This window comes from Phacochoerus africanus, chromosome 2 (genome assembly GCF_016906955.1).
Source record: "Phacochoerus africanus isolate WHEZ1 chromosome 2, ROS_Pafr_v1, whole genome shotgun sequence".
In the NCBI taxonomy this organism is placed as follows: Eukaryota; Metazoa; Chordata; class Mammalia; order Artiodactyla; family Suidae; genus Phacochoerus; species Phacochoerus africanus.
In genome coordinates, this window is record NC_062545.1 from 57,117,634 (window position 1) to 57,141,657 (window position 24,024).

At 39.2% G+C, this 24,024-nt stretch overlaps 1 protein-coding gene across 3 annotated transcripts in view; it reads left to right on the top strand.

Annotated features, from left to right (window-relative positions):
• PM20D2 (peptidase M20 domain containing 2) overlaps nucleotides 1-24,024 on the top strand; it is a 30,024-nt gene continuing 6,000 nt past the window's right edge. The window contains exons 1-5 of one of the 3 annotated variants that reach the window (XM_047760997.1): nucleotides 1-143; nucleotides 2,760-3,430; nucleotides 6,040-6,188; nucleotides 10,244-10,386; nucleotides 11,766-11,920. In XM_047760997.1, coding sequence (XP_047616953.1) covers nucleotides 2,972-3,430; nucleotides 6,040-6,188; nucleotides 10,244-10,386; nucleotides 11,766-11,920 — 906 coding nt within the window. In that variant the 5' untranslated portion in view covers nucleotides 1-143; nucleotides 2,760-2,971. Of the gene's footprint in view, nucleotides 144-2,320; nucleotides 3,431-6,039; nucleotides 6,189-10,243; nucleotides 10,387-11,765; nucleotides 11,921-24,024 lie in introns of those variants that run through there. The other 2 variants (XM_047760987.1, XM_047760980.1) reach the window with 2 other exon arrangements.

Consider the following 24,024-nt stretch of genomic DNA (forward strand, 5'->3'; position numbering starts at 1 on the left):
TATCCTAGTTAAAAGAATATCAACCATATCAAGTCTGTTGTCTTGCCAAAAGGAATTCTGAGCCTGAAGTCCAGAATAATATCCAGTAAAGTCTTGTACAATTTGGCTAGTCCTGCAGTCGTGAATAATATTGCTCTTCCAAGGTAAGGGAAATATTTGATCTATTCTTCCCACCAAAGCACTCATTTGTCATGAATTTCGTATTCTGAAAGGCTGGTGTCATGGCAGCTCATTTTCTGAGCAGTGAGAAAAGAGGGATCTTTGTACTTTAAAACCAGTCCTTCAGTGAGAACTCTTTCTACCCACCTCCCCTCCAAAAGAGAGATTAAAATTAACACCCTAATACTAAATTCCAGGTCCTGTATTATTTTTTCAGATTTAGCCCTCACTAAAGGAAGAGAAGTATTCTAAATGTTTTAAAGTTTCCAAAAAGAATCACAGGCTCCTTAGTAGCAGCATACAGAGGCAGACAGTCATATGAACATTATGGATATAAATGAAAGTGATAGTAAGAATTACTGAGCTGGTCAGTTTCAAGAAGGCCCTATGACCAACTCCACCAGGTTTCACAAGCCATTCTTCCTGTCCATCAGCTCCCATAGGTAAAGGACTGTGAAGTCTAGGGAGAAACATAACATTGATAAACACAGTGTCTGCCAGTAGCTAGCATAGTTGAATGGTTAATTGCTCCCATTGATCAATTCGCTTATTAGATTCAAGAAGAGTAATCAGCCACCAAATATTTATTGACATGGAAGGACTGTATCACCACCATACCTTGTTAGATGCTGGGGAACATGGTGGGAAAGCAAAAGAGTTTCAAGACTGGAGGTGAAGATAAACATTCAGCAAATTATCACCACTTATTAAATAAATTCAAGGATACAAAGCACCATAAGAAATACTGGCTGCCAACAATGGAAACACAAGACATACATGCATGCATGCACCTGCACACACAGAGAACAAAGCCTGAAGTGAACCTATTCTCCACCTCAGGCAACAGCTTTGTTAATTCCTAGCAAAAAATATAAATAGCAGCTTCTATACAGAATTTATATGCACCCCTTTTCTGTTGTTGTTTGTTGATAAAGCAAGCAAAATGGGTACTACTAATGTCAACAGCCAGGGTTGCTGCAGTAATTTTATTCAAAATGAGTGATATGGATTCTGATGTAAATTGACAAGCTGTAGCTGCATTTAAAATTTGGATGTCTGCTTACATTAACAGTGGAGCATGGTGGCTAAAAGTAGGCCACTGGAGCCAGACTGGCTTCTGTTCTATATTGGATCCATTACTTACTAGCTGTGTAATCTTGGACAGTGTCTCTATAAAGTGAAGATAGACACAGTAACAATCTCATAAGTTGTTATGAGAATTAAATGAGTTAATACCTGCAAAGCACTTAGCACATGTTAAGTTCCTGCCACAGAGTAAGGGCTCTATAAACGTCACCTATTATTTTTGTTCAAACGAGGCCTTTTTTTTTTTTTTTAAAGCCAACTACCTGAGCACAGTAGCACTGAATCTCACAGACGAGAATTTTGCCGAAGTATATATGAGTTAGGTGTTTTTTGTTTGTTTGTTTGTTTTACTTTGAGGAAGGTGAGGTTTATTAAGCATAGACAAGGGGGTCCAGGAATTTAATACATTTGTCATCCTTAGGGCTGAGTTTCAGTTAGAGTGTTAACCAAGGGATGATACATTTTCAGATTTAGAATGTGACTCTGGTATTGCTAGTATGGTTAGTAGATAAAAACAGTAGTAGACAGTCTTTGTGAATATTAGCTTCCTTTAGACTTATTTTCAAGAAATACATTTGTCTTATTATATAAATATATTGTGTTCCATTTAACATTATTTTGACAAATTAAGAAAAGAGATGATAAAGTATAAAAAGCTGAGGAAAGCTCTTGCTATGTAGAACACTTTTAAAATATAAATTTCTACAGTGCTATTAATAGCTATATCATCAACAACAGTTTTTCAAGCTTTGTGCTTCACTGGAGAAAAACAGGAGCACAAGCATCTTGAATTTCTTCATTGGGTAATCTAATACCCAGTTATAATGTGCACACCAACGGCACACATCGTGTTACTTGAGTTCAGGCTCAAAGTTGTAATCAAAAATAGTCAGAAAATAGCTTCTCTCTCAAAGCTTTTATTATTAAAAATAACACTTAAATCGACAAAATAATATGAATATATAAGACCACAAATATTTTCATTAACTCTTTGTTTTGGGCTTTAAAAAAATCTCATTTTAAATTCTTAATTCTATTCAGACTATAATAGCTAATACATGTCTAGTGCTTACTACAAACGCCACGTACTGTTCTAGACACTAGTAAGTTTTGATTCTAATAAGAAAGCCACATAGAGTATTTACAGCTATTATACAAGACAGCACCCTCAAGGAGAAGAATGCAGGGCAGTACTGAAAACTTAAGTAACTGCAAAGTCTATAGTCCAGAGGTTTTTTTTGTAAAGCATTTATATTGACACCCAGTTTATGAACTAAAAACCTTATATAAATCTGTATTACTAATCTAGAAAGGAAAGCGGCCTTTTGCCGTGGACTGTGTTCCACTTGGTCTGCCCCTGATGCCTAATAGCCAATGAAACCGTTCTCATTCCGAGGTTGTGGAGATAAGCAACAGTGGAAATGTAATAACGACCTTAGAGTATAAGTCAGTAGTTGGGACAGCCAAGGGTATGGATCCAAGACGAGGTCTCTCAGAACCCGATATCTTCCTAGGGAGCGGGTTTCTGCTGGCTGCAGAAGGGGCGGAGCACGTTTCTGGTGATACGCTGGAGGCGGGGCCCGAGGCTTGGGAGCGGGTCTCCCGGGAGCTGTGGAGACAACCTGAGAAAACGCCCAGCGCGTGCGCAGGCGCAGTGGGCCGCGAGGAGGGAGGGATCCAGCCGGCCGTCCTAAGGAGCGCTGACCGGCCAGCAGCTGTGGGCACGATGAGACCCGAAGAGGAGCGGCCCGTGGAGGGGGGCGCCTGCGCCGGCGTCTCCCAGCTGGAGCTGTTGAAGCTGCGCGCCGCGGATTGCATCGACGAAGCGGCCGAGCGCCTGGGGGCTCTGAGCCGAGCGATCTGGAGCAAGCCGGAGTTGGCCTACGAGGAGCACCATGCCCACGGCGTGCTGACGCGCTTCTTTGAGAGCGAGCCCCCGGCCGGGTCGTGGGCCGTGCAGCCGCACTACCAGCTGGCCACGGCCTTCCGCGCCGAGTGGGGGCCGCCGCCGCGGGGGTTGGCGGCGTCGCGCCCGCTGCACCTGGGCTTCCTTTGCGAGTACGACGCGCTGCCCGGCATCGGGCACGCCTGCGGCCATAACCTAATCGCCGAGGTCGGGGCGGCGGCTGCCCTGGGTGTGAAGGGGTGCCTGGAGGGCCTCCCCGGGCCGCCTCTGCCGGTGAAGGTGAGGTGGGGCCCGAGCGGGGGACTCCCATCGCCTGTCCAGGCCGGGACCAACCGCAGAAGTGCGGGAGCCGGTGTTTTCCTGAGCATCCGTCCCTTGCCAGCGCGGCGCAGGTGTAGGGGAAAGCACTCGACCACCTGGCCTTTGCTAGTGGGCAGAAGCCCAGGATCAAAGTCTATAGTTCCTGAGTTGCCGACCTGGCGACATTTTGCAGATTTTTGCCTTTTCTTTCCTGCGTTGTTGTAAACACTGGAGTGGACTTTCTCCTTTAGGAAATAACTTAGAACCACGCCTGGTTTTCGTGATGGCTTATTTTTGGTATCAGGGAACCGCAATTTGCTGATAAGGTTGTGCAGTCTCTGGAGGAAGTAGTTATTGTAGGGAAACTATAGACCCTCTTTGTTAGGCTCCAGAAAAATCTTTGGTTGTGGCTGTCCTGGGAGCTGTTGTGAATCACTGGCATTTGGATAAGAAATTTTCAGTCGTTTAAACTACGGAACCTCTAGAAGTGTACAAACAACGGGAAGAAAGTGAACATTAATTACATAGATGAGTAGATCCTTAAGTCTTATGTTTATTTCGCGTTTTAAGAAGTAGCTTGATCCTGGAGTTCCCGTCGTGGCGCAGTGGTTAACGAATCCGACTAGGAACCATGAGGTTTTGGGTTCCATCCCTGGCCTTGCTCAGTGGGTTAGGGATCCGGCGTTGCCGTGAGCTGTGGTGTAGGTTGCAGACGCGGCTCGGATCCCGCGTTGCTGTGGCTCTGGCATAGGCCGGTGGCTACAGCTCCGATTCGACCCCTAGCCCGGGAACCTCCATATGCCGCAAGAGCGGCCCAAGAAATGGCAAAAAGACAAAAAAAAAAAAAAGTAGCTTGATCCTTTAAACGAGGAAACGTGCTTCTGTTAGTCATAGGGTAAGTTTAATCTTATGTTACTGTTTTTCCAGATGGTATATTCTTCATTCTGTGAGCTAAGATTCAATCAACGCCATTCAGGTTATGGAAAAGTCTAATGTTATATTTTAATATTCTTTACTCCATTTTTTCCAGTGTCAGTAACCTTTCTCATTTATCCTAACATTTCCATCTTTTGCAGCTTTTTCTATTTGGCAGCCTTCTCTTTTCTGCCTCTGGGCCTTGTCTTTCGTCTGGCTAAGTTTTTGTTTTGTTGGAGGGAAACGCTGGAAACGTTTTTTCCAGCGCATGAAACGCTGGAGAGATTTAGCTTTAACCAGGTTTATGAGCGGTTCAGAGAAGTCAGCAAGGTTTAACCTGAAAAGTCATCAGATTTAATGAGTCATGGGTTAAGAGTAAAAAATAGCTTAATTTAGGAGTTTGGGTACTTTAAAACTTCTACATGAAGCAAGAATTTGGGTAATATCACACTTCTGATTTTTGAATGGTAATATGCAGTTTCAGCAAAGTTATCTGAAAATGGAATTTATGTTGATTCTTTTTGCAAGCCGAGACTTTTTCCAACTTGCTTTATTGTGTTCTTAGATGTGATCTTGAAAGTATATTAGTTGTTTATGGATTAAATTTTTCTTTGCTTTTGAAAATTGAAGAAGTTAAATATCAAAGTAAAATGTTTATTCTGTAAAGTTCTCTTTTGTTTAATTAGGTGTTTGGTGACCAATAAATCTGCCTGGTTGAGCTGGTGGAATCAAATTAGTAAGTTTGTGTCATAGTTGGCTGTTTCTTATTGTGGTATTAAGACTTATTTAATGCTTTTCATAAAGGATTAATGCATTAAGACTTTTTAAAGAGGTATCTCAGTAAAGAATCTGAGTTTAGGCCTAAGGTCAAGATATCTAATCCCAGCTCTGCTTGTAGACTTGCTCTGTGATCTGGGGCAAAACACTTCACTCCATGCCTCAAAACCATCCTACTTAAAACAATGATACAGATGGATCACCTGCTTCACAGGGTTGTTGTGAGGATAACTAGTAAGTAGCTAGAAAGTTTCTTACACAGCAGAGTGCTTATGAATAATCATACACATATGACGAAAGTCTTAGTCAAAAAGATGCATTAAGAAGTCCCTTCGTGGCTCAGCAGTTAACGAACTCGACTAGGATCCATGAGGATTTGGGTTGGCTCTCTGGCCTTGATCAGTGGGTTAAGGATCCCGAATTGCCATGAGCTGTGGTGTAGGTCGCAGATGCAGCTTGGATCTGATGTTGCTGTAGCTGTGGTGTAGTCCAGCAGCTGTAGCTCTGATTCAACCCCTAGCCTGGGAACTTCCACAGGCCACAGGTGCAGCCCTAAAAAGCAAGAAAAAAAAAAAGTCCTAAAGAATTTCAAGTACCTTAGTATATTGTATTTATCTTTCGTCATTTTTGACATTAGTTCTATATAATTGAGTTATAAGATTAGGAAGTATTTCCTGTAGAGGCTTCAGTGCATAATTTGCACCAAATTGGTATAATAACGTCAATTGCAAGTTTGTGATTAACACCATTGATTTAGACCCACTGCATTATTTAAGAGTCAGAGAACAAAACCTCTCCTCACATGTGATGTAGATTGTGAATATATATTCAAGGGAACCTGTTTGGTATTTCCTCCTAGGATGTTTTGTTGCTCTGATACAGGTATTTCTTTCTAGGTAGTTGTCCTGGGAACTCCTGCGGAAGAAGATGGTGGTGGCAAAATTGATTTAATTGAAGCAGGGGCTTTTACAAATCTTGATGTTGTTTTTATGGCGCATCCATCTCAAGAGAATGCTGCTTATCTACCAGATGCAGCTGAGCATGAGTGAGTAATCAAGCTGAAAAAAACTTCTTAGTAAAAAACAGACTGTTGGAATACTTAAGTGTCTTAACTGGAGACTAAAACTCCATATTTATACATTAAAAACTCCACATTTTTACAATTTATGAAAGTAAATTTTTTGTTTGTTTTTGTCTTTTTGCCATTTCTTGGGCCACTCCCGTGGCATATGGAGGTTCCCAGGCTAGGGGTCCAATCAGAGCTGTAGCCACTGGCCTATGCCAGACGCCACAGCAACGCAGGATCCAAGCCGCGTCTGCAACCTACACCACAGCTACACCACGCCGGATCCCTAACCCACTGAGCAAGGCCAGGGATCGAACCCGCAACCTCATGGTTCCTAGCTGGATTTGTTAACCACTGAGCCACGACGGGAACTCCTACAAAAGTAAATTTTAAAAAAGGTAAATTGAGAGATAATGACATGATACCTTATTTGATTTCCATTTAAGGGCATTTGGTTAGCCTCTTGTAATTGGGATTTAATATGGTGTTCATAATTGGACTATTAAAATAATGCCTAAAAAACATAAGAATAGCAAATAGAATATGTTGACACTTATGTTCTATTTTGAACTGAGAGTAATCTGGTTTCTGGACAATATCCTTTGATAGGGAGTTGCCTTTGTGACTGAATAGATTTTTTCGAGAGACAACTTTATTAGACTTGGGAAGAAAACTTCTCTAGTTTTCTTATTTGAATTCTTTGGCAAAAGGATATAGTATATTCCTGAGAGAGAATACCAAAAGTGACTTGCCATGGATTTGATTGGAATTTGCCAAAGTCTGGTACTGAAACTTTTTTTTTTTTTTTAAGGGTCACACCTGAAGCATATGGAAGTTCCCAAGGTAGGAGTTGAACCAGAGCTGCAGCTGTGAGCCTATGACACAGCCATACCAACGCAGGATCCTGAACCCACTGAGTGAAGCCAGGGATTAAACCCACATCCTCATGGATACTAGTCTGGTTCGTGACCTACTGAGCCACAACAGAAACTCCCTGGTGCTGAAACTTCTTATTTATCTTTCTCTGTGTCCAAGAGCTCACTCTTTTTTTTTTTTTTTAGTACCTTGGAGCATGCATCAGCAGTTTAAATTTTTTACCTCAGAAATTTCTGCCATAATAATTGATGGTCCAGTTAGTGGTCTGGTCCCAAGGAGCAAGGGCTCAGGTACTTCAGGAAACTGTGTTCCCCTCTGCAGTAGCTAGGGAGGAAGAGCAGAGCCATCCCAGCAGTGCTTCCAGATTGTATTGAGTTATCTTTCATCTCTCTGCATCCCTTGTTTTCAGAAGGTGTTCTGATATCTTTGGTCATATCTCTAGGAATTGTTGGGTTTTTTTCAGGGCCGCACCCGTGGCATATGGAGGTTCCTAGGCCAGGGGTCCAATCCGAGCTACAGCTGCTGACCTACACCGCAAGCCACAGCAGTGCCAGGTCCGAGCCGGGTCTGTGACCTACACCACAGCTCATGGCAACTCCAGATCCTTAACCCACTGAGCGAGACCAGGGATCAAACCCGCAACCTCATGGTTCCTAGTCTGGATTCGTTTCTGCCACGCCACGACAGGAACTCCAGGAATTGGTGTTTTGACAATAGGAAGAATCTTTCAGCTTTGGTTTCAGGGATGGTGTACAGTGCTACACTTCGGGAAAACCTTAGAGATTAGAAGTCTCTACCACTGCCTCTGGCTAGAAGGGGCCTGTAGCTGTAGGCAGGCTTCCCAGCCCATTAGCCTTCTAGGATTTAAGGTTATTTAGATAGGCTTCTTGGCCTTGATCCTGAAGTCAGCCCATTTGACCTCAGACCTTTTCTTAGTATCTGACTTCTTTTCATTGCCCATCTTTTAAGATGGAAAAGAGTACAAGAACAAACATTAAATTTTTAAAAATTACAACTCTGTGTTCATTCTTAAAAATCTGTAACAATAAATAATGCACTATATCCCCATTAACCACAGTTCCCACATCCAATCCCTTTTCTAGAGGTATATATTCTTCAAGGACTTTGGGGGTATATTTATAGACATAAGTACGTGTATAAATAATTAAATTTTAAAGGATTCCCCCCAAAATATTCTGTTAAATAGATTGTTGATCTGGCTCTTGCTTTTTATTTTTATTTATGTATTTATTTATTTATTTATTTATTTTTTGTCTTTTGAGGGCTGCACCCTCGGCATATGGAGGTTCCTAGGCTAGTGGTCTAATCAGAGATGTAGCTGCCAGCCGGCACCACAGCCACAGCAACACAGGATCCGAGCCGTGTTTGCAAACTACACCACAGCTGAGGGCAATGCCAGATCCTTAACCCACTGAGCAAGGCCAGGGATTGAACCTGCAACCTCATGGTTCCTAGTCAGATTCATTTCCCTGTGCAACAACGGGAACCCCTCTAATGTGTTTTTTAAGCCTAAAATACTAATGCTGATACAAAACAAATGTTACCATTTCTTTTCCTGTAGTTTATTGTGCTTTAATTGTTCATAGATTTGACCCCTAGCAGAAATGGTGTTAGAGCCATTTTCATAAAGGACATCCTTTTCCATTTTATAATATTTAGCACCAGTTTTCTTAAAATTACAGTTTCTGGGTGATGGCGAATAACATGTATCCTAAAATTTTAAAAATGTATTTCGTTGCTTTTACTTGTGTTTGTTTTGCTAATAGAATCTTTGAAATCAGTAAAGAAATATCATGAGCCTGCTGAAGCTAGATCATTAAAAGAAAAAATAAGTCTAGGAGTTCCTGTTGTGGCACAGTGGAAACAAACCCAACTAGTATCCATGAGGATGCAGGTTCCATCCCTGGTCTCACTCAGTGGGTTAAGGACCCAGTGTTGCCTGGAGCTGTGGTGAAGGTCACAGATGGGACTCGGATCCCAAGTTCCTGTGGCTGTAGGCTAGACCAGTGGCTGCTGATCTGATTCGACCCCTAACCTGGGAGCATCTATATGCCACAGGTGTGGCCCTAAAAACCAAAACAACAACAACAACAAACCTCTAGAATGATTTCTTTGTAATAATTCAAATGTGGGCACTATTAATCAGGCTTAAAAATGTTATCTAAGAGTTCCTGTTGTGGCTCAGTAGTTGCAAGCCCGACTAGTATCCCTGAGGATGCAGGTTCCTTCCCTGGCTTTACTCAGTGGGTTAGGATCCAGCATTGCCATGAGCTCTGTGTATGTAGGTTGCAGACTTGGCTCGGATCCCATGTTGCTGTGTCTGTGGTGTAGGCTGGCAGCTGTAGCTCCGATTCAACCCCTAGCCTGGGAACATCCATATGTCGCAAGTATAGCCCCAAAAAGCAAAGAAAAAAAAAAAAGAAAAAAATGTTATCTAAGCAAATCATCTTTATAAATAACTACTTAGTATGCAATCCTTTCTCTATACCTTATTTTTTTAAATTGTATCTGAGTAGTTAGACTACTTTGAGAACTATTTGAAAGTGGAATAACAGTTTATAAAATTTTAAGGTATTAATGATACAGGTATTTTGGAACATTAGCAAAACATTGATCAGGAACAACTGACTTAATGCTAGAGTATTTTATAATACTGTGATTATAATCTGATTTTTAGAGGTTGTCTTAACGCATTTCAAATGTCTCCTCCTCTCTGTCTTTCCTCAACCTTTCCCCACTCTTAGAACAGAATGATCTGAGTTTTTGCAGACCTTTGACATAGAACTTTCACAATGCAGTGTAGGAGGCAGGAGCCATCATATTTGTAATTTCAGCAGTTAATATAGTATTGCATTGTTTGTGTAAATTGAATTGTGTGCAAATTTAATTTGTACCAGGGGTTGATGGAGCAAACTTCTTTGACTTTTTCTGGAATGCCTTCTTTGTGTCAGTCACTGTTATGTAATAATAAACTAGAACCAAGGCACGTATTGCTACATTATTGCTACAAATAAATTGCAAATAAAAATTCCAGCAGTGTGAATTAATTTTGAGTAACAGTTGGGTAGTTCCGATTACTTGGATTTTCTAACTTTAGTAATATTGAAAATAATTCCAAATGATGTTATATTTCTTAGTTTGATTGTGAAATACTATGGAAAAGCATCTCATGCTGCTGCTTATCCCTGGGAAGGACTAAACGCATTGGATGCAGCTGTTCTTGCCTACAACAATCTGTCTGTGTTAAGACAACAGATGAAACCAACCTGGAGAGTTCATGGTGAGAACGTCAAATCCTTTGGGTAATAGATGGTGCTTAATGTAATTCTGTGCACTATGATTCTTTAATATTTGATTTTAAAAACATGTGGGAGCATTTTATATATGTTATGAATATTCCAAACATTGAAAATACTTTCAGAAATTCATGGGATGGGATACTGGATATTTATATGTCGGTAAGAAGACAAGATTATTTATATATTAATAGAATGATCATTTTGAGTATTAGAAATAATGTTTTTATGTAAGGATCTGTGTACTTTTCTGTAGGTATTTGAAAGTTAGAACTTGATTTTCCAGTTGTCCTTACTGTCTCTTAATCACAAAATTTCATTGTTTTCTCACTTTAAAAAAAGTTACCTGGCTACTGGTTTTATGTACCTAAGCGCTGTTAATCCTAAGTAACATCTTTTAAAATTATGTGTATAACCTTAATATAAATACAGTAATAAAGTACTATCTTGAAGGTACAGATTTATTTTTTGTTTTTTCTTATGATTTATGAATGCATACTTATAAGATCTGTTCTTTACCTGTTTTTGCTGAAGTTTGAAATTCATTTGTAATTGCACTTTTACCAACTTTCTTGATTTCTTTAAAAGGAATAAATGGGAATATGTAAAAATACTAAAGAGCAGGTCATATAAAGTTAGATTTTGCATATTTTATTATGTAATAATTATTACATTTATTTTATAATACACATATATGTTTATAATATTTATATTTGTTTTATTATACTAACAAATATATATATTTAGAATATTACTTATATTTATCATTATAAAATAATAATTGTATTAATTTTATTATATTAGTTTTATTATTTGAATGACTACGTCTTCTCAGTGTAGTTCCAAGTAAATGCATTTGTTTTGATAGCTGATAGTATACTTGTGATCTTTGACTTGCCTTGGTTTCTTGCTGGCATGAAATATATTCTCCCAGAGCCAAATGCCATTTAAAATGGGATTCCTGAGATATGAGGATAATTATAGAACCTCATACCATTTTTTTTCTTATGTCAAAAGTTTATCAAAATGTACAACTATTAAAATAAAACTCTCTTCTAGAAGGCTTAAGATAGTAGTAAAATTTCCAGCAGTTTCTTTATAGTAGGAATCATAATTTCTTAACATCATATAAATTCCTTAGACTAAAGTACACGTAGAAGATGATTTTTTTCCTGTTAGAAAGTTATCACGCTGTGAATAGAAACTTGTACAACATCAAAATCTTTGACTGGTATATATGTGAAGCTAGTAAGTTTAACTTATTTTTCTTTATATATGTATTAGCTGAAAAACTTTATGGGTGTATATGAGCTTAAAGAAATGGTCTCCAAGCTCAATTCCAGTAATTTGGTTCTTTTTATAGGTATAATAAAAAATGGTGGTGTAAAACCCAATATCATTCCCTCTTATTCTGAATTAATCTATTACCTCCGTGCACCCTCAGTGAAAGAACTTCCAGTTTTGACCAAAAAGGCAGAAGATTGCTTCAGAGCTGCAGCTTTGGCTACTGGGTGCACAGTAAGAACTTTTAAGAGTTAATCTAAGTTATAATCGGAAGTATATACTTGGGCTGGTGTTGTTTACATTAAATTGCATTAGAACCTAATTTGTCTTTTTCACTCTTCAATGTCTTGAATATGCAAAATCAGTTGATTGAGTAGTTGGTGTGAAAGTCTTTAATTCTTATCTGTTTTACTCACTCCCTGCCTAGGGAACACTGCAATCATCTTAATACAAAGTACTTAGGATAACTGATACTGCTGAGTGAGAATCCCTGCCTTTCTGCAAGTTATGGTTTTCCTTATTGGCAGTTATGGTTTTAGAATTGCTCTGTATAGTTCCTATAAAGGGAACTTTACAGCAAAGTCAGACAACCCTATTTTTGGTGAAGTTATGGTTATGTGTGTTAGTGATAGAAATACGGCTTGCTGGAACAAAAGTTAAGATAGACACAGTAGTCAAGAGATTTTGTTTATTTGAATCATAAAGTTGGCAACATTATGTACCAATCATACAGGGCATTCAGTGAGGTAAGTTCCAGAGTTGCATAAATCTTGCCCTGAGGGAAGCCTGTAGTCTAGTTGGAGACATAACATGTGGATCTGTGTCTCCTAGCCTTACTGATTCTGTGACTTTTGGAAATGTTATTTAGTATCTATCTCTCGGCCTCCATTTTCTCTTGAAAAACGGGTATAATAATATAATCTATCTTGGGGCTCTTGTGAGAGTTAAATGACCTAATGCTTGTGAAAAATTAGGGCTTATACTTCATACCTTTTTTTTTTCCTGCCCTTTGTAAACTGGAGGCGTATAATTTACTCAGATAGTTGGGGGACAGTATACATTGTGTCCAAATAATAAAAAATTAAGCATTCATCACTTGTTTATTTATAGTTATAGATATTTAAAATATTTATTTATAAAATAAGTACATGAACTATTATCACAAGCTAATATCTCAAGGTATAATATTCCCTTGTAATAATGTTCATTGTTATTAGATTTAAATCTATATTTTATTTTATTTTATTTTTTTGGTCTTTTTTTGTCTTTTGTTGTTGTTGTTGCTGTTGCTATTTCTTGGGCCGTTCCCGCGGCATATGGAGGTTCCCAGGCTAGGGGTCCAGTCGGAGCTGCAGCCACCGGCCTACGCCAGAGCCACAGCAACGCAGGATCCGAGCCGCGTCTGCAACCTACACCACAGCTTACGGCAACGCCGGATCGTTAACCCACTGAGCAAGGGCAGGGACCGAACCCGCAACCTCATGGTTCCTAGTCGGATTCGTTAACCACTGCGCCACGACGGGAACTCCGAAATCTATATTTTAAATAGTCTTTTTCCCTCGTTTTGTCGAGGTATAATTGGCATACAACACTGTGTAAGTTTAAGGTGTACAGTATAGTGATTTGATTTACATATGTCATGAAAGTTTGGTGAACATCCATCATCTCATACAGATTCAACATTAAGAAATAGAAAAAAAATTTTTTTCTTTGTGATGAGAACTCTTAGGATTTACTTTAACAACATTCATGGATAATGTATAGCAGTGTTAATTATCATGTTGTACATTACATTTGTAGTACTTTTTTTTTGGTCTTTTTGTCTTTTCTAGGGCCGCACCCCGGGCATATGGAGGCTCCCAGGCTAGGGGTCTAATCGGAGCTGTAGCCACCAGCTTACACCACTGCCACAGCAATGTGGGATCTGAGCCGCGTGTGGGATCTGAGCCACGTCTGTGACCTACACCACAGCTCATGGCAACTCCAGATCTTTAACCCACTGAATGAGGCCAGGGATCAAACTTGCGTCCTCATGGATGCTAATCAGGTTTGTTAACCACTGAGCTGTGACGGGAACTCCACATTTGTAGTACTTATAACTGGAAGTTTTACCTTTTGACTACCTTTATTTAATTCCCCCTCCCTGCAACACCTGATTCTGGTAGCCATAAATCTGATCTCCTTCTGTGAGTTTTCTTGTTTGTTCTTGAAGCATAATTGAGCTTCAGCACTGTTAGTTTCTAGTACACAACATGGTATTTCTATGAAATTCAAAATATGGCAGCTGATAAGTCTAGTTGCCACCTGTCATCATACAAAGATATTACATAATTATTGACTATATTCCCCACGCTGTACATTTCATATCTGTGACTCTTTTATTTTGCAACTGAATGTTTGTAATCTCCTTCACCAATTACTCTCCTCTTCCAAACGCCCATCTGGCAGCAACCTGTTTGTTCTCCTTATGACTCTGTTTCTGTTAGTTGTATTTGTTCATTTGTTTTGTTTTTCAGATTCTACATATAAGTGAAATCATACTGTTTGTCTTTCTTTAACCTATTTCACTTAACAAATGCCCTCTAGATCCATCCATGTTGTCACAAATGACAGTGTTTCATTCTTTTTTATGACTGATTAATATTCCATTGTATATATAAATATCATTATTCTTTATCCCATCTATTGATGGGCACCTAGGTTGCTTCCATATCTTGGCTATAATAGGTAATGCTATAGTGAACATAGGGGTGCATATATCTTTTCAAGTTAGTGCTTTTTTTATTATTAATACTCAATTAATTTATTATATTTGTAATTATACAATGATCATCACAATCCAATTTTATAGGATTTCCGTCCTACAACCTCAGCGCATCCCCCTACCCCCCAAACTGTCTCCTTTGGAGACCATAAGTTTTTCAAAGTCTGTGAGTCAGTATCTGTTCTGCAAAGAAGTTCAGTCTGTCCTTTTTTCAGATTCCACATGTCAATGAAAGCATTTGAAATTAGTGTCTCATTGTATGGCTGACTTCACTTAGCATGATAATTTCTAGGTCCATCCATGTTGCTAAAAATGCTGGTATTTCGTTCCTTTTGATGGCTGAGTAATATTCCATGGTGTATATGTACCACATCTTCTGGATCCACTCCTCTGTCAATGGATAATTTCAGTTGTTTCCATGTCTTGGCTATTGAAAATAGTGCTGCAGTGAACATCGGAGAACATGTGTCTTTGCAAGTCATGGTTTTCTCTGGATAGATGCCCAGGAGTGGGATTGCTGGATCAAATGGTAGTTCTATGTTTAGTTTTCTGAGGCATCTCTATACTGTTTTCCACAGTGGTTGCACCAATTTACAATCCCACCAACAGTGTACTAGGGTTTCTTTTTCTCCACACCCTCTCCAGCACTTATTGTTTGTAGACTTTTGGATGATGGCCATTCTGGCTGGTGTCAGGTGGTACCTCATCATGGTTTTGATGTGCATTTCTCTAATACTGAGTGATGCTGAACATCTTTTCATGTGTTTTTTGGCCATCTGTATGTCTTCTTTGGAGAACTGTCTGTTTAGATCTTCTCCCCATTTTTTGATGGAGTTGTTTGTTGTTTTGGTATTGAACTGCAGAAAGTGTTTATAAATTTTGGAGATTAATCCCTTGTCAGTTGATTCATTTGCAAAGATTTTCTCCCATTCTGTGGGTTGTCTTTTCATTTTGTTTAAGGTTTCCTTTGCTGTGCAAAAACTTTTCAGTTTGATTAGGTCCCATTTGTTTATTTTTGTTTTTACTGTCAGTACTCTAAGAGGTGGATCTGAGAAGATGTGCTGTCGTTTATGTCAGCAAGTGTTTGGCCTGTATTTTCCTCTAAGAGTTTTATAGTGTCTGGTCTTATATCTAGGTCTTTAATCCATTTGGAGTTTATTTTTGTGCATGGTGTTAGGGAGTGTTCTTTGCCATGTGGCTGTCCAGTTTTCCCAGCACCGCTTATGGAACAAGCTGTCCTTTCTCCATTGTATATTCTTGCCTGCTTTGTCATAAATTAGTTGGCTGTAGGTGCATGGGTTTAATTCTGGGCTTTCTATCCTGTTCCACTGATCTATATTTCTGTCTTTGTGCCAGTACCGTATGGTTTCGATGATTGTTGCTTTGTAGTATAGTCTGAAGTCTGGGAGCCTGATTCCTCCAGCTCCATTTTTCTTTTTCAGGATGTCTTTGGCTATTTTGGGTCTTTTGTGCTTCCAAACAAACTTTAAACTGTTTTGTTCGAGTTCTGTGAAAAATGTCCTTGGTGATTTGATAGGGATTGCATTGAATTTGTAGATTGCCTTAGGAAGTATAGTCATTCTGATAATATTGATTCTTCCAATCCAAGAGCATGGTCTGTATTTCCATCTATTTGTGTCATCTTTGATTTCTTTCATCAGTGTCTTATAGTTTTCAGAGTACAGGTCTTTTGTCTCTTTGGGTAGGTTTACTCCTAGGTATTTTATTCTTTTGGATGCTATGGTAAACAGGATTGCTTCCCTAATTTCTCTTTCTGATTTTTCATTGTTAGTGTATAGAAATGCCATCTATTTCTGTGTATTAATTTTGTATCCTGCAACTTTGCCAAATTCACGGATGAGCTCTAACAGTTTTCTGGTAAGTCTTTAGGATTCTCTAGGTATAGTATCATGTCATCTGCAGATAGTGATAGTTTTACTTCTTTCCTTTCCAATTTTTATCTCTTTCACTTCTCTGATTGCTGTGGCTAGGACTTCCAAAACTATGTTGAAGAGTAGTGGCGAGAGCAGATATCCTTGTCTTGTTCCTGATCTCAGTGGGCATTCTTTCAGCTTTTCACCATTGAGAATGATGTTCGCTGTGGGTTTGTCATCTATGGCCTTTGTCATGTTGAGGTAGGTTCCCATTATGCCCACTTTCTGGAGGATTTTTATCAGAAATGGGCGTTGGATTTTGTCAAAGGCTTTTTCCGCGTCTATTGAGAGGATCATATGGTTTTTATTCTTCAGTTTGTTAATGTGGTGTATCACACTGATTGATTTGTGGATATTGAAGAACCCTTGCATCCCTGGGATAAATCCCACTTGATCATGATGTACAATCCTTTTAATGTATTGTTGGATGTGGTTTGCTAGTACTTTGTTGAGGATTTTTGCATCAGTGTTCATCAGTGAAATTGGCCTGTAGTTTTCTTTTTTTTGTGGTATCTTTGTCTGGTTTTGGTATCAGGGTGATGGTGGCCTCATAAAATGAGTTTGGGAGTGTTCCTTCCTCTGTAGTTTTTGGAAATAGTTTCGGAAGGAGAGGTGTTAGCTCTTTTCTAAATGTTTGATAGAATTCACCTCTGAAGCCATGTGGTCCTGGACTTCTGTTTGTTGGAAGTTTTTTAATCGCAGTTTCAATTTCAGTTCCTGTGATGGGTCCATTCATCTTTTCTATTTCTTCTTGATTTAGTCTTGGAAGATTGTACTTTTCTAAGAATTTGTCCATTTCTTCTAGGTTTTCCGTTTTATTGGCATATAGTTGCATATAGTAGTCCCTTATGATACTTTGAATTTCTGTGATGTCCATTGTTACTTCTCTTTTTCATTTCTAATTTTATTGATTTGAGTCCTCTGTTTTTTTCTTGATAAGTCTGGCTGAGGGTTTATCAATTTTGTTGATCTTTTCAAAGAACCAGCTTTTCGTTTCATTGATCTTTTCTATGGTTTTCTTCATTTCTATTTCATTGATTTCTGCTCATCTTTATGATTTCTTTCCTTCTACTAACTTTAGGTCTTGTCTGTTCTCTCTCGAGCTGCTTTAGATGTAAAGTTAGCTTGTTCATTTGAGCTTTTTCTTGTTTCCTGAGGTGGGCTTGTATTGCTATAAACTTTCCTCTTAGAACGGCTTTTGCTCCATCCAATAGGTTTTGGAGTGTTGTATCTTTCCACCCTTCTAGGTATTTTTTAATTTCCTCTTTGATTTTTTCAGTGATCCATTGGTTGTTTAGCAGCATGTTGTTTAGCCTCCACATGTTTGTGTTTTTTGCAGTTTTTTTTTTCTTGTTGTTGATTTCCAGTCGTATAGCCTTGTGGTCAGAAAAGATGCTTGATGTGATTTCAATTTTTCTTAAAGTTACCAAGCTTGGATTTGAAGCCCAGGATGTGGCCAATCTTAGAGAATGTTCCATGTGCACTTGAGAAGAATGTGTATTCTGTTGTTTTTGGATGGAATGTCCTATAAATATCTATTGAGTCCATCTGGTCTAATGCTTCATTCAGGGCCTGTGTTTCCTTATTGATTTTTCTGTCTGGATGATCAGTCAATTGCCATAAGTGGGGTGTTAAAGTCCCCCACTATGATTGTGTTATTGTCAATTTGTCCTTTTAAGGTTGTTAGCAGTTGCCTTATATGTTGTGGTGAACCTCTGTTGGGTGCATAGATATTTAAAATTGTTATAGCTTCTCCTTGGATTGATACTTTGATCATTATGTAATGTCCTTCCTTGTCCCTTAAAATATTCTTCATTTTAAAGTCTATTTTGTCTGATATGAGTATTGCTACTCCAGCTCTCTTTTGATCCCCAGTTTGTGTGAAATATTTTCTTCCATCCTCTCACTTTCAATTTGTATGTTTCCCTAGAAGTGAAGTGGGTCTCTTGAAGACAGCATATATATGGGTCTTGTTTTTGTATCCATTCAGCCAGTCTCTGTCTTTTGGTTGGGGCATTTAGTCCATTAACATTTAAGGTAATTATTGATATGTATGTTCTTATTGCCACTTTATTAACTGCTTTGGATTTGTTTTTGTTGCTCTTTTTCTTCCCTTCTTCTCTTGTTCTCTCCTCTTCTGGTTTGATGACTCTCTTTAGTGTTGTATTTGAGTTGATTTTTCTTATTTGTTTGTGTATCAATTGTAGATTTTTGGTTTGCAGTTATTCTGAAGTTTCAATATGAATCTATATGTATATGAGATTGTTTTAAGTTGTTCTCTTAATTGCAAGTGCATCTCCAGTGTCCTGCATTTGTACTCACCTCTTCTCATAATTTCTGATTTTGGTGGCGTAATTGTGCATGGATGATTTCGTATCTTTACTGTATATATAACTTTACTGGTGAGCCTTGTCATTTGTGCTATTTTTGTTTCCTGTTGCAGGCTTTTCTTTTCTGCCTAGAGAAGTTCCTTTAGTATTTGTTGTAAGGCTGGTTTAGTGTTGCTGAATTCTCTCAGCTTTTGCTTATGTGTGAAGGTTTTGATTTCTCCTTCAAATCTGAATGAGACCCTTGCTGGGTAAAGTAATCTTGGTTGGAGGTTTTTTTCCTTGCATCACGTTAAGTATATCATGGCACTCCCTTCTGGCCTGCAGAGTTTCTGCTGAAAAATCTGCCCATAACCTTATTGGGGTTCCCTTGTATGTTATTTGTTTCTTTTCCCCTGGCTGCTTTCGAGGTTTTCTCTTTGTCTTTAATTTTGGTCAGTTTGATTAATATGCGTCTCGGTGTACTCCTCCTTGGGTTTATTTTATATGGTACTCTTGTTGTGCTTCCTGGATTTGAGTGAGTGGTTCCTTTCCCATGTTAGGGACGTTTTCAGCTATTCTCTCTTGGAATACTTTTTCTGTCCCCTTCTCTCTCTCTTCTCCTGGCACCTCAATAATATGGATGTTGGTGTGTTTCACGTTGTCCCAGAGTTCTCTGAGACTCTCTTCATTTGTTTTCAATCTTCTTTCTCTTTTCTGTTCTGCATCCGTAATTTCCACTAGTCTGTCCTCCACCCCGCTTATTCGTTCTTCTGCCTCCTGTATTCTGCTGTTAGCTGCCTCTAGTGAATTTTTTATTTCAGTGATTGTATTTTGCATCTCTTCTTGTTTAAGTTTTATATCTAGTATCTCTTTGGTCAGTGTTTCCTGTAAGTTATCCATCTTTGCCTCCAGTTTATTTCCAATGTCTTGCATCATCCTCAGCATCAACAGTCTAAAGTCTTTTTCCTGGAGGCTGAGAATCTCCTCATCACTTAGCTGTTTTTCTGGGGGTTTTCCTTTCTCCCTCATCTGAGTTATAGTTCTCTGTCTTTTCATTTTTATAGGTTTTTGGTGTGGTGATCTTTTTACAGATAATAGGGTTGTGGCCTCTCTTACTTCTGGTGTCTGCCCCCCTTGTGGCTGAAGTCAGTATGGGGGCTTGCTGTAGGCTTCCTGATGGGAGTGACTGATGCCTACCCACTAGTAGGTGGAGCTGATTCTTATCCCTCTGGTGGGTGGGGTTTTGTCTCTGGATGGGATTAGAGGTGGCTGTGTGCCTGGGGGGTCTTTAGGCAGCCTATTTACTGGATTGTTTGCCTGGGGCTTCTCAGCTCTGACTGACAGGTGGGGCCAGATTTTCCCAAAATGGCCCCCTCCAGAGAAAGTCATGCTGCTGAGTATTCCCGAGAGCTTGCTTCCAATGTCATTCCCTCACAACAAGCCACATTCACCCCTGTTTTCCCAGGATGTCCTCCAAGAACTGCAGTTAGGTTTGACCCAGATTCCTATGGAGACTTTGCTTTGCCCTGGGACCCGGTGCACATGAAAGTCTGTGTGTGCCTTTTAAGAATGGGGTCTCTGTTTCCCCCAGTCCCGTGGAGCTCCTTGCACAGGCCCCACTGGCCTTCAATGCCAGATTCTCCAGGGGCTCTTTCTTCCAGTGCCAGATGCCCACACATGGGAGTTTGATGTGGGGCTCAGAACTCTCACTCCTGTAGGTGAGTCTCTGTGAACCAGTTAGTTTCCAGTCTGTGGGGCTTCCCACCCAGGAGATATGGGTTTGCTTTTTTCATGTAATCACCCCTCCTACCTCTTGATGTGGCCTCCTCTTTGTCTTCTGAAGTAGGATATCTTTTTTAAGGTTTCCAGTCCATTTGGTTGAAGATTGCTCAGCCTTTAGTTGTGAGTTTTGTTTTTTTTAGGAGAGAAGTTGAGCTCTAGTCCTTCTATTCCTGCCATCTTAATCCCATGTCTGGTGCTTTTGTTTTCTTCAAATATCCAGAAGTGGAATAGCTGGAGAGTATGTTAGTTCTGTTTTTAGTTTTTTGGGGGATCCCCATACTGTTTTCCATAGTGGCTGTATCAGTTTAGATCCCCACCAACAGTTTAATAAAAGGGTTCCCTTTTCTGCACATCCTCAGCAGCACTTGCTATTATATTTGTTGTCTTTCTGATAATAGCCCTTCTGACAGATGTGAGGTAATATCTCATTTTGGTTTTGATTTGCATTTCTCTGATGATTAATGATGTTGAGCATCTTTTTATGTGCCTGTTGGCCATCGGTATGTCTGTCTACTTTAGAATAATGTCTGTTCAGGTCCTCTGCCCATTTTTTAATTGAGCTGTTGGGGGTTTTGCGGTTGAGTTGTGTAAGTTCTATGTATGTTTTGTATATTAATCCCTTGGTGGATATATTGTTTGCAAACATCTCCCATTTTCAGCTGGGGGAGAGGCTTCTCATTTTGTTGATGGTTTTCTTCACTGTTCAAAAGCTTTTTAGTTTGATGCAGTCCCACTTAGTTTATTTTTGCTTTGATTTCCCTTGCCTAAGGAGACATATCAAAAAAAAAAATTTAGATGTCAAAGAGTGTACTGCCTGTGTTTTCTTTTAGGAGTTTTATGGTTTGGGGTCTTATATTTAAATTCATTTTGAGTTTATTTTTTATGTGGTGTGAAAATGTAATCCAGTTTGATTCTTTTGTAGATGTAGATGTTCAGTTTTCTCAATACCAGTTATGGAAAAGACTGTCTTTTCTTCATCATATATTCTTGCCTCCTTTTTTGTAGATCAATTGACCAAAGGTGAGTAGATTTATTTTGGGGCTCTCTATTCTGTTCCATTGATCCATGTATCTGTTTTTGTGCCAATACCTACTGTCTTGATTACTGTAGCTTTGTAGTACAGTTTGAAATCACATGATATATCTTTTGTTTTTCTTAAGATTGTTTTGGCCATTTAGGGTTTTTTTGTGTGTTTCTTTACAAATTTTAGTATTATTTGTTCTCCTAGTTGTGTGAAAAATGCCATTGGTGGTTTTGTTGTTATTGTTGTTGTTGTTGTCTTTTTGCTATTTCTTTGGGCTGCTCCCGCGGCATATGGAGGTTCCCAGGCTAGGGGTCCAATCGGAGCTGTAGCCACCGGCCTACGCCAGAGCCACAGCAACGCAGGATCTGAGCCGCATCTGCAACCTACACCACAGCTCACGGCAACGCCGGATCGTTAACCCACTGAGCAAGGGCAGGAACCGAACCCGCCACCTCATGGTTCCTAGTCGGATTCGTTAACCACTGCGCCACGACGGGAACTCCCCATTGGTGTTTTTATAGGGATTGCATTGAGTCTGTGTCACGACCAGTGCTGCAGAGCAATGGGAGATCCTGAAAGAGGGAAGGACAACAGTGGGGTATAAAAAATACACAAGACTTTTTTGCGTTTAGAGAGTGAGGCACCAGGAGGCACTCTGTTCTGCAGAACAAAGGTCCCTAGGCTTTAGCCCACATGATTTTTATTAAGGAAGGTGATGAGATTAGTGGGCAAGAACAGGCATAGACAATGATGAGGTTATCTTCCTAGTGATATCAAAGGGGCTGTACCCTTAGGACATAGTGTGGCTGTTTGTAGAATAACATGGTTAATACTTAGGTCCCTTATCTTCGAAGGAGACCCTGTACTTTAGAACTCTGCATCCACAGATATTTGCCTTCTGCAGAGTTCAGCTGCTCAGTGGTCTCCAGCAAATCTGTAGATTGCCTTGGGTAGTATGGTCATTTTAACAACATTAACTCTTCCAAATCTTGAGCATGGTATATCTTTTCATCTGTCTTGTGTCATCTTCAGTTGCTTTCATCAGTGTCTTATAATTTTACAATTACAGGTCTTTTACTTCCTTAGTTAGATTTATTCCTAAGTATTTTATTCTTTTTGATGAGATTATGAATTGGATTGTGACATATTGAAGTTCCCAGGCTAGAGGTTGAATCAGAGCTTCAGCTGCCAGCCTACACCATAGCCACAGCAATGCGGATCCAAGCCATGTCTGCAGCCTATACTACAGCTCACGGCAATGTCAGATCCTTAACCCACTGAGCAAGGCCCGGGATTGAATCCGCATCTTCATAGATACTGGTCAGGTTCTCAACCCACTGAGCCACAGAGGGAACTCCTTATAGTTCTTACTGATAGTTTGTTGCTGGTGTATAGAAATGTAACAGATTTCTCTATATTTTATATCCTGAAAATTTACTGTATTCACTAATGAATTTTAGTAGTTTTTTGGTAGCGTCATTAGGGTTTTCTGTGTATTGCATCATGTCATTTGCAAACAGTTGACAGTTTTACTTCTTTTCCAGTTTGGATGCCTTTTATTTCTGTTTTTTGTCTGCTGCGGCTTGGACTTCCAACCACAATACTAATATTTCTATTCAATACCAAGTTGAATAGAAGTAGCAAGAGTTGACATCCCTGTCTTGTCCCTAATCTTTAGCTTTTTACTGTTGATTGTGATGTTAGCTATGGGCTTGTCATATATGACTTTTATTACATTGAGGTATGTTTCCTCTACCCCCACTTTGTGAAAGTTTTTATCGTAAATGGAAATTGAATTTTGTCAAAAGCTTTTTCTGCACTTATTGAGATGATCATATGATTTTTATTCTTCAGTTTATTAATATGGTGTATCATATTGGTTGATTTGTAGATGTTGAACCATTCCTGTTACATACCTGGCATAAATTACACTTGGTCATAGTGTATGATCCTTTTAAATCATACTGTTGAATTCAGTTTGCTAATGTTTTGTTAAGGATTTCTGCATCTGTATTGTCAGTGATACTGGCCTATAATTTCATTTTTTTGTGATATCCTTGTCTTACTTTGTTATCAAAGTAATGCTGGCCTTACAGAATGATTTTGGAAGTGTTCCTTTCTCTGCAACTTTTTGGAATAGTTTGAGGATAGGTGTTAACTCTTCTCTAAATTGTTTGGTAGAATTCACTGGTGAAGTCATCTGGTCCTGGACTTTTGTTTATTGGGAGTTTTTAAAATTATTAATTCATTCATGAATTTCATTTCTGGTAATTAGACTCTTCATATTTTCTATTTCTTCCTCTTTCAGTCTTAGGAAATGGTGCATTTCTAGGAATCTGTTTATTTCTTCTGTGTTGTTCATTTTATTGGCACCTAATTGGTCATAGTAATTTCTTAGGATCCTTTTGTATATCTGTGGTGTCGTTTGTAACTTCTCCTTTTTCACTTCTGATTTTAGCAATTTGGGCCCTCTCTTTTTTTCTTGATGAGTCCGGCTGAGTTTGTCAGTTTTGTTTATCTTTTCA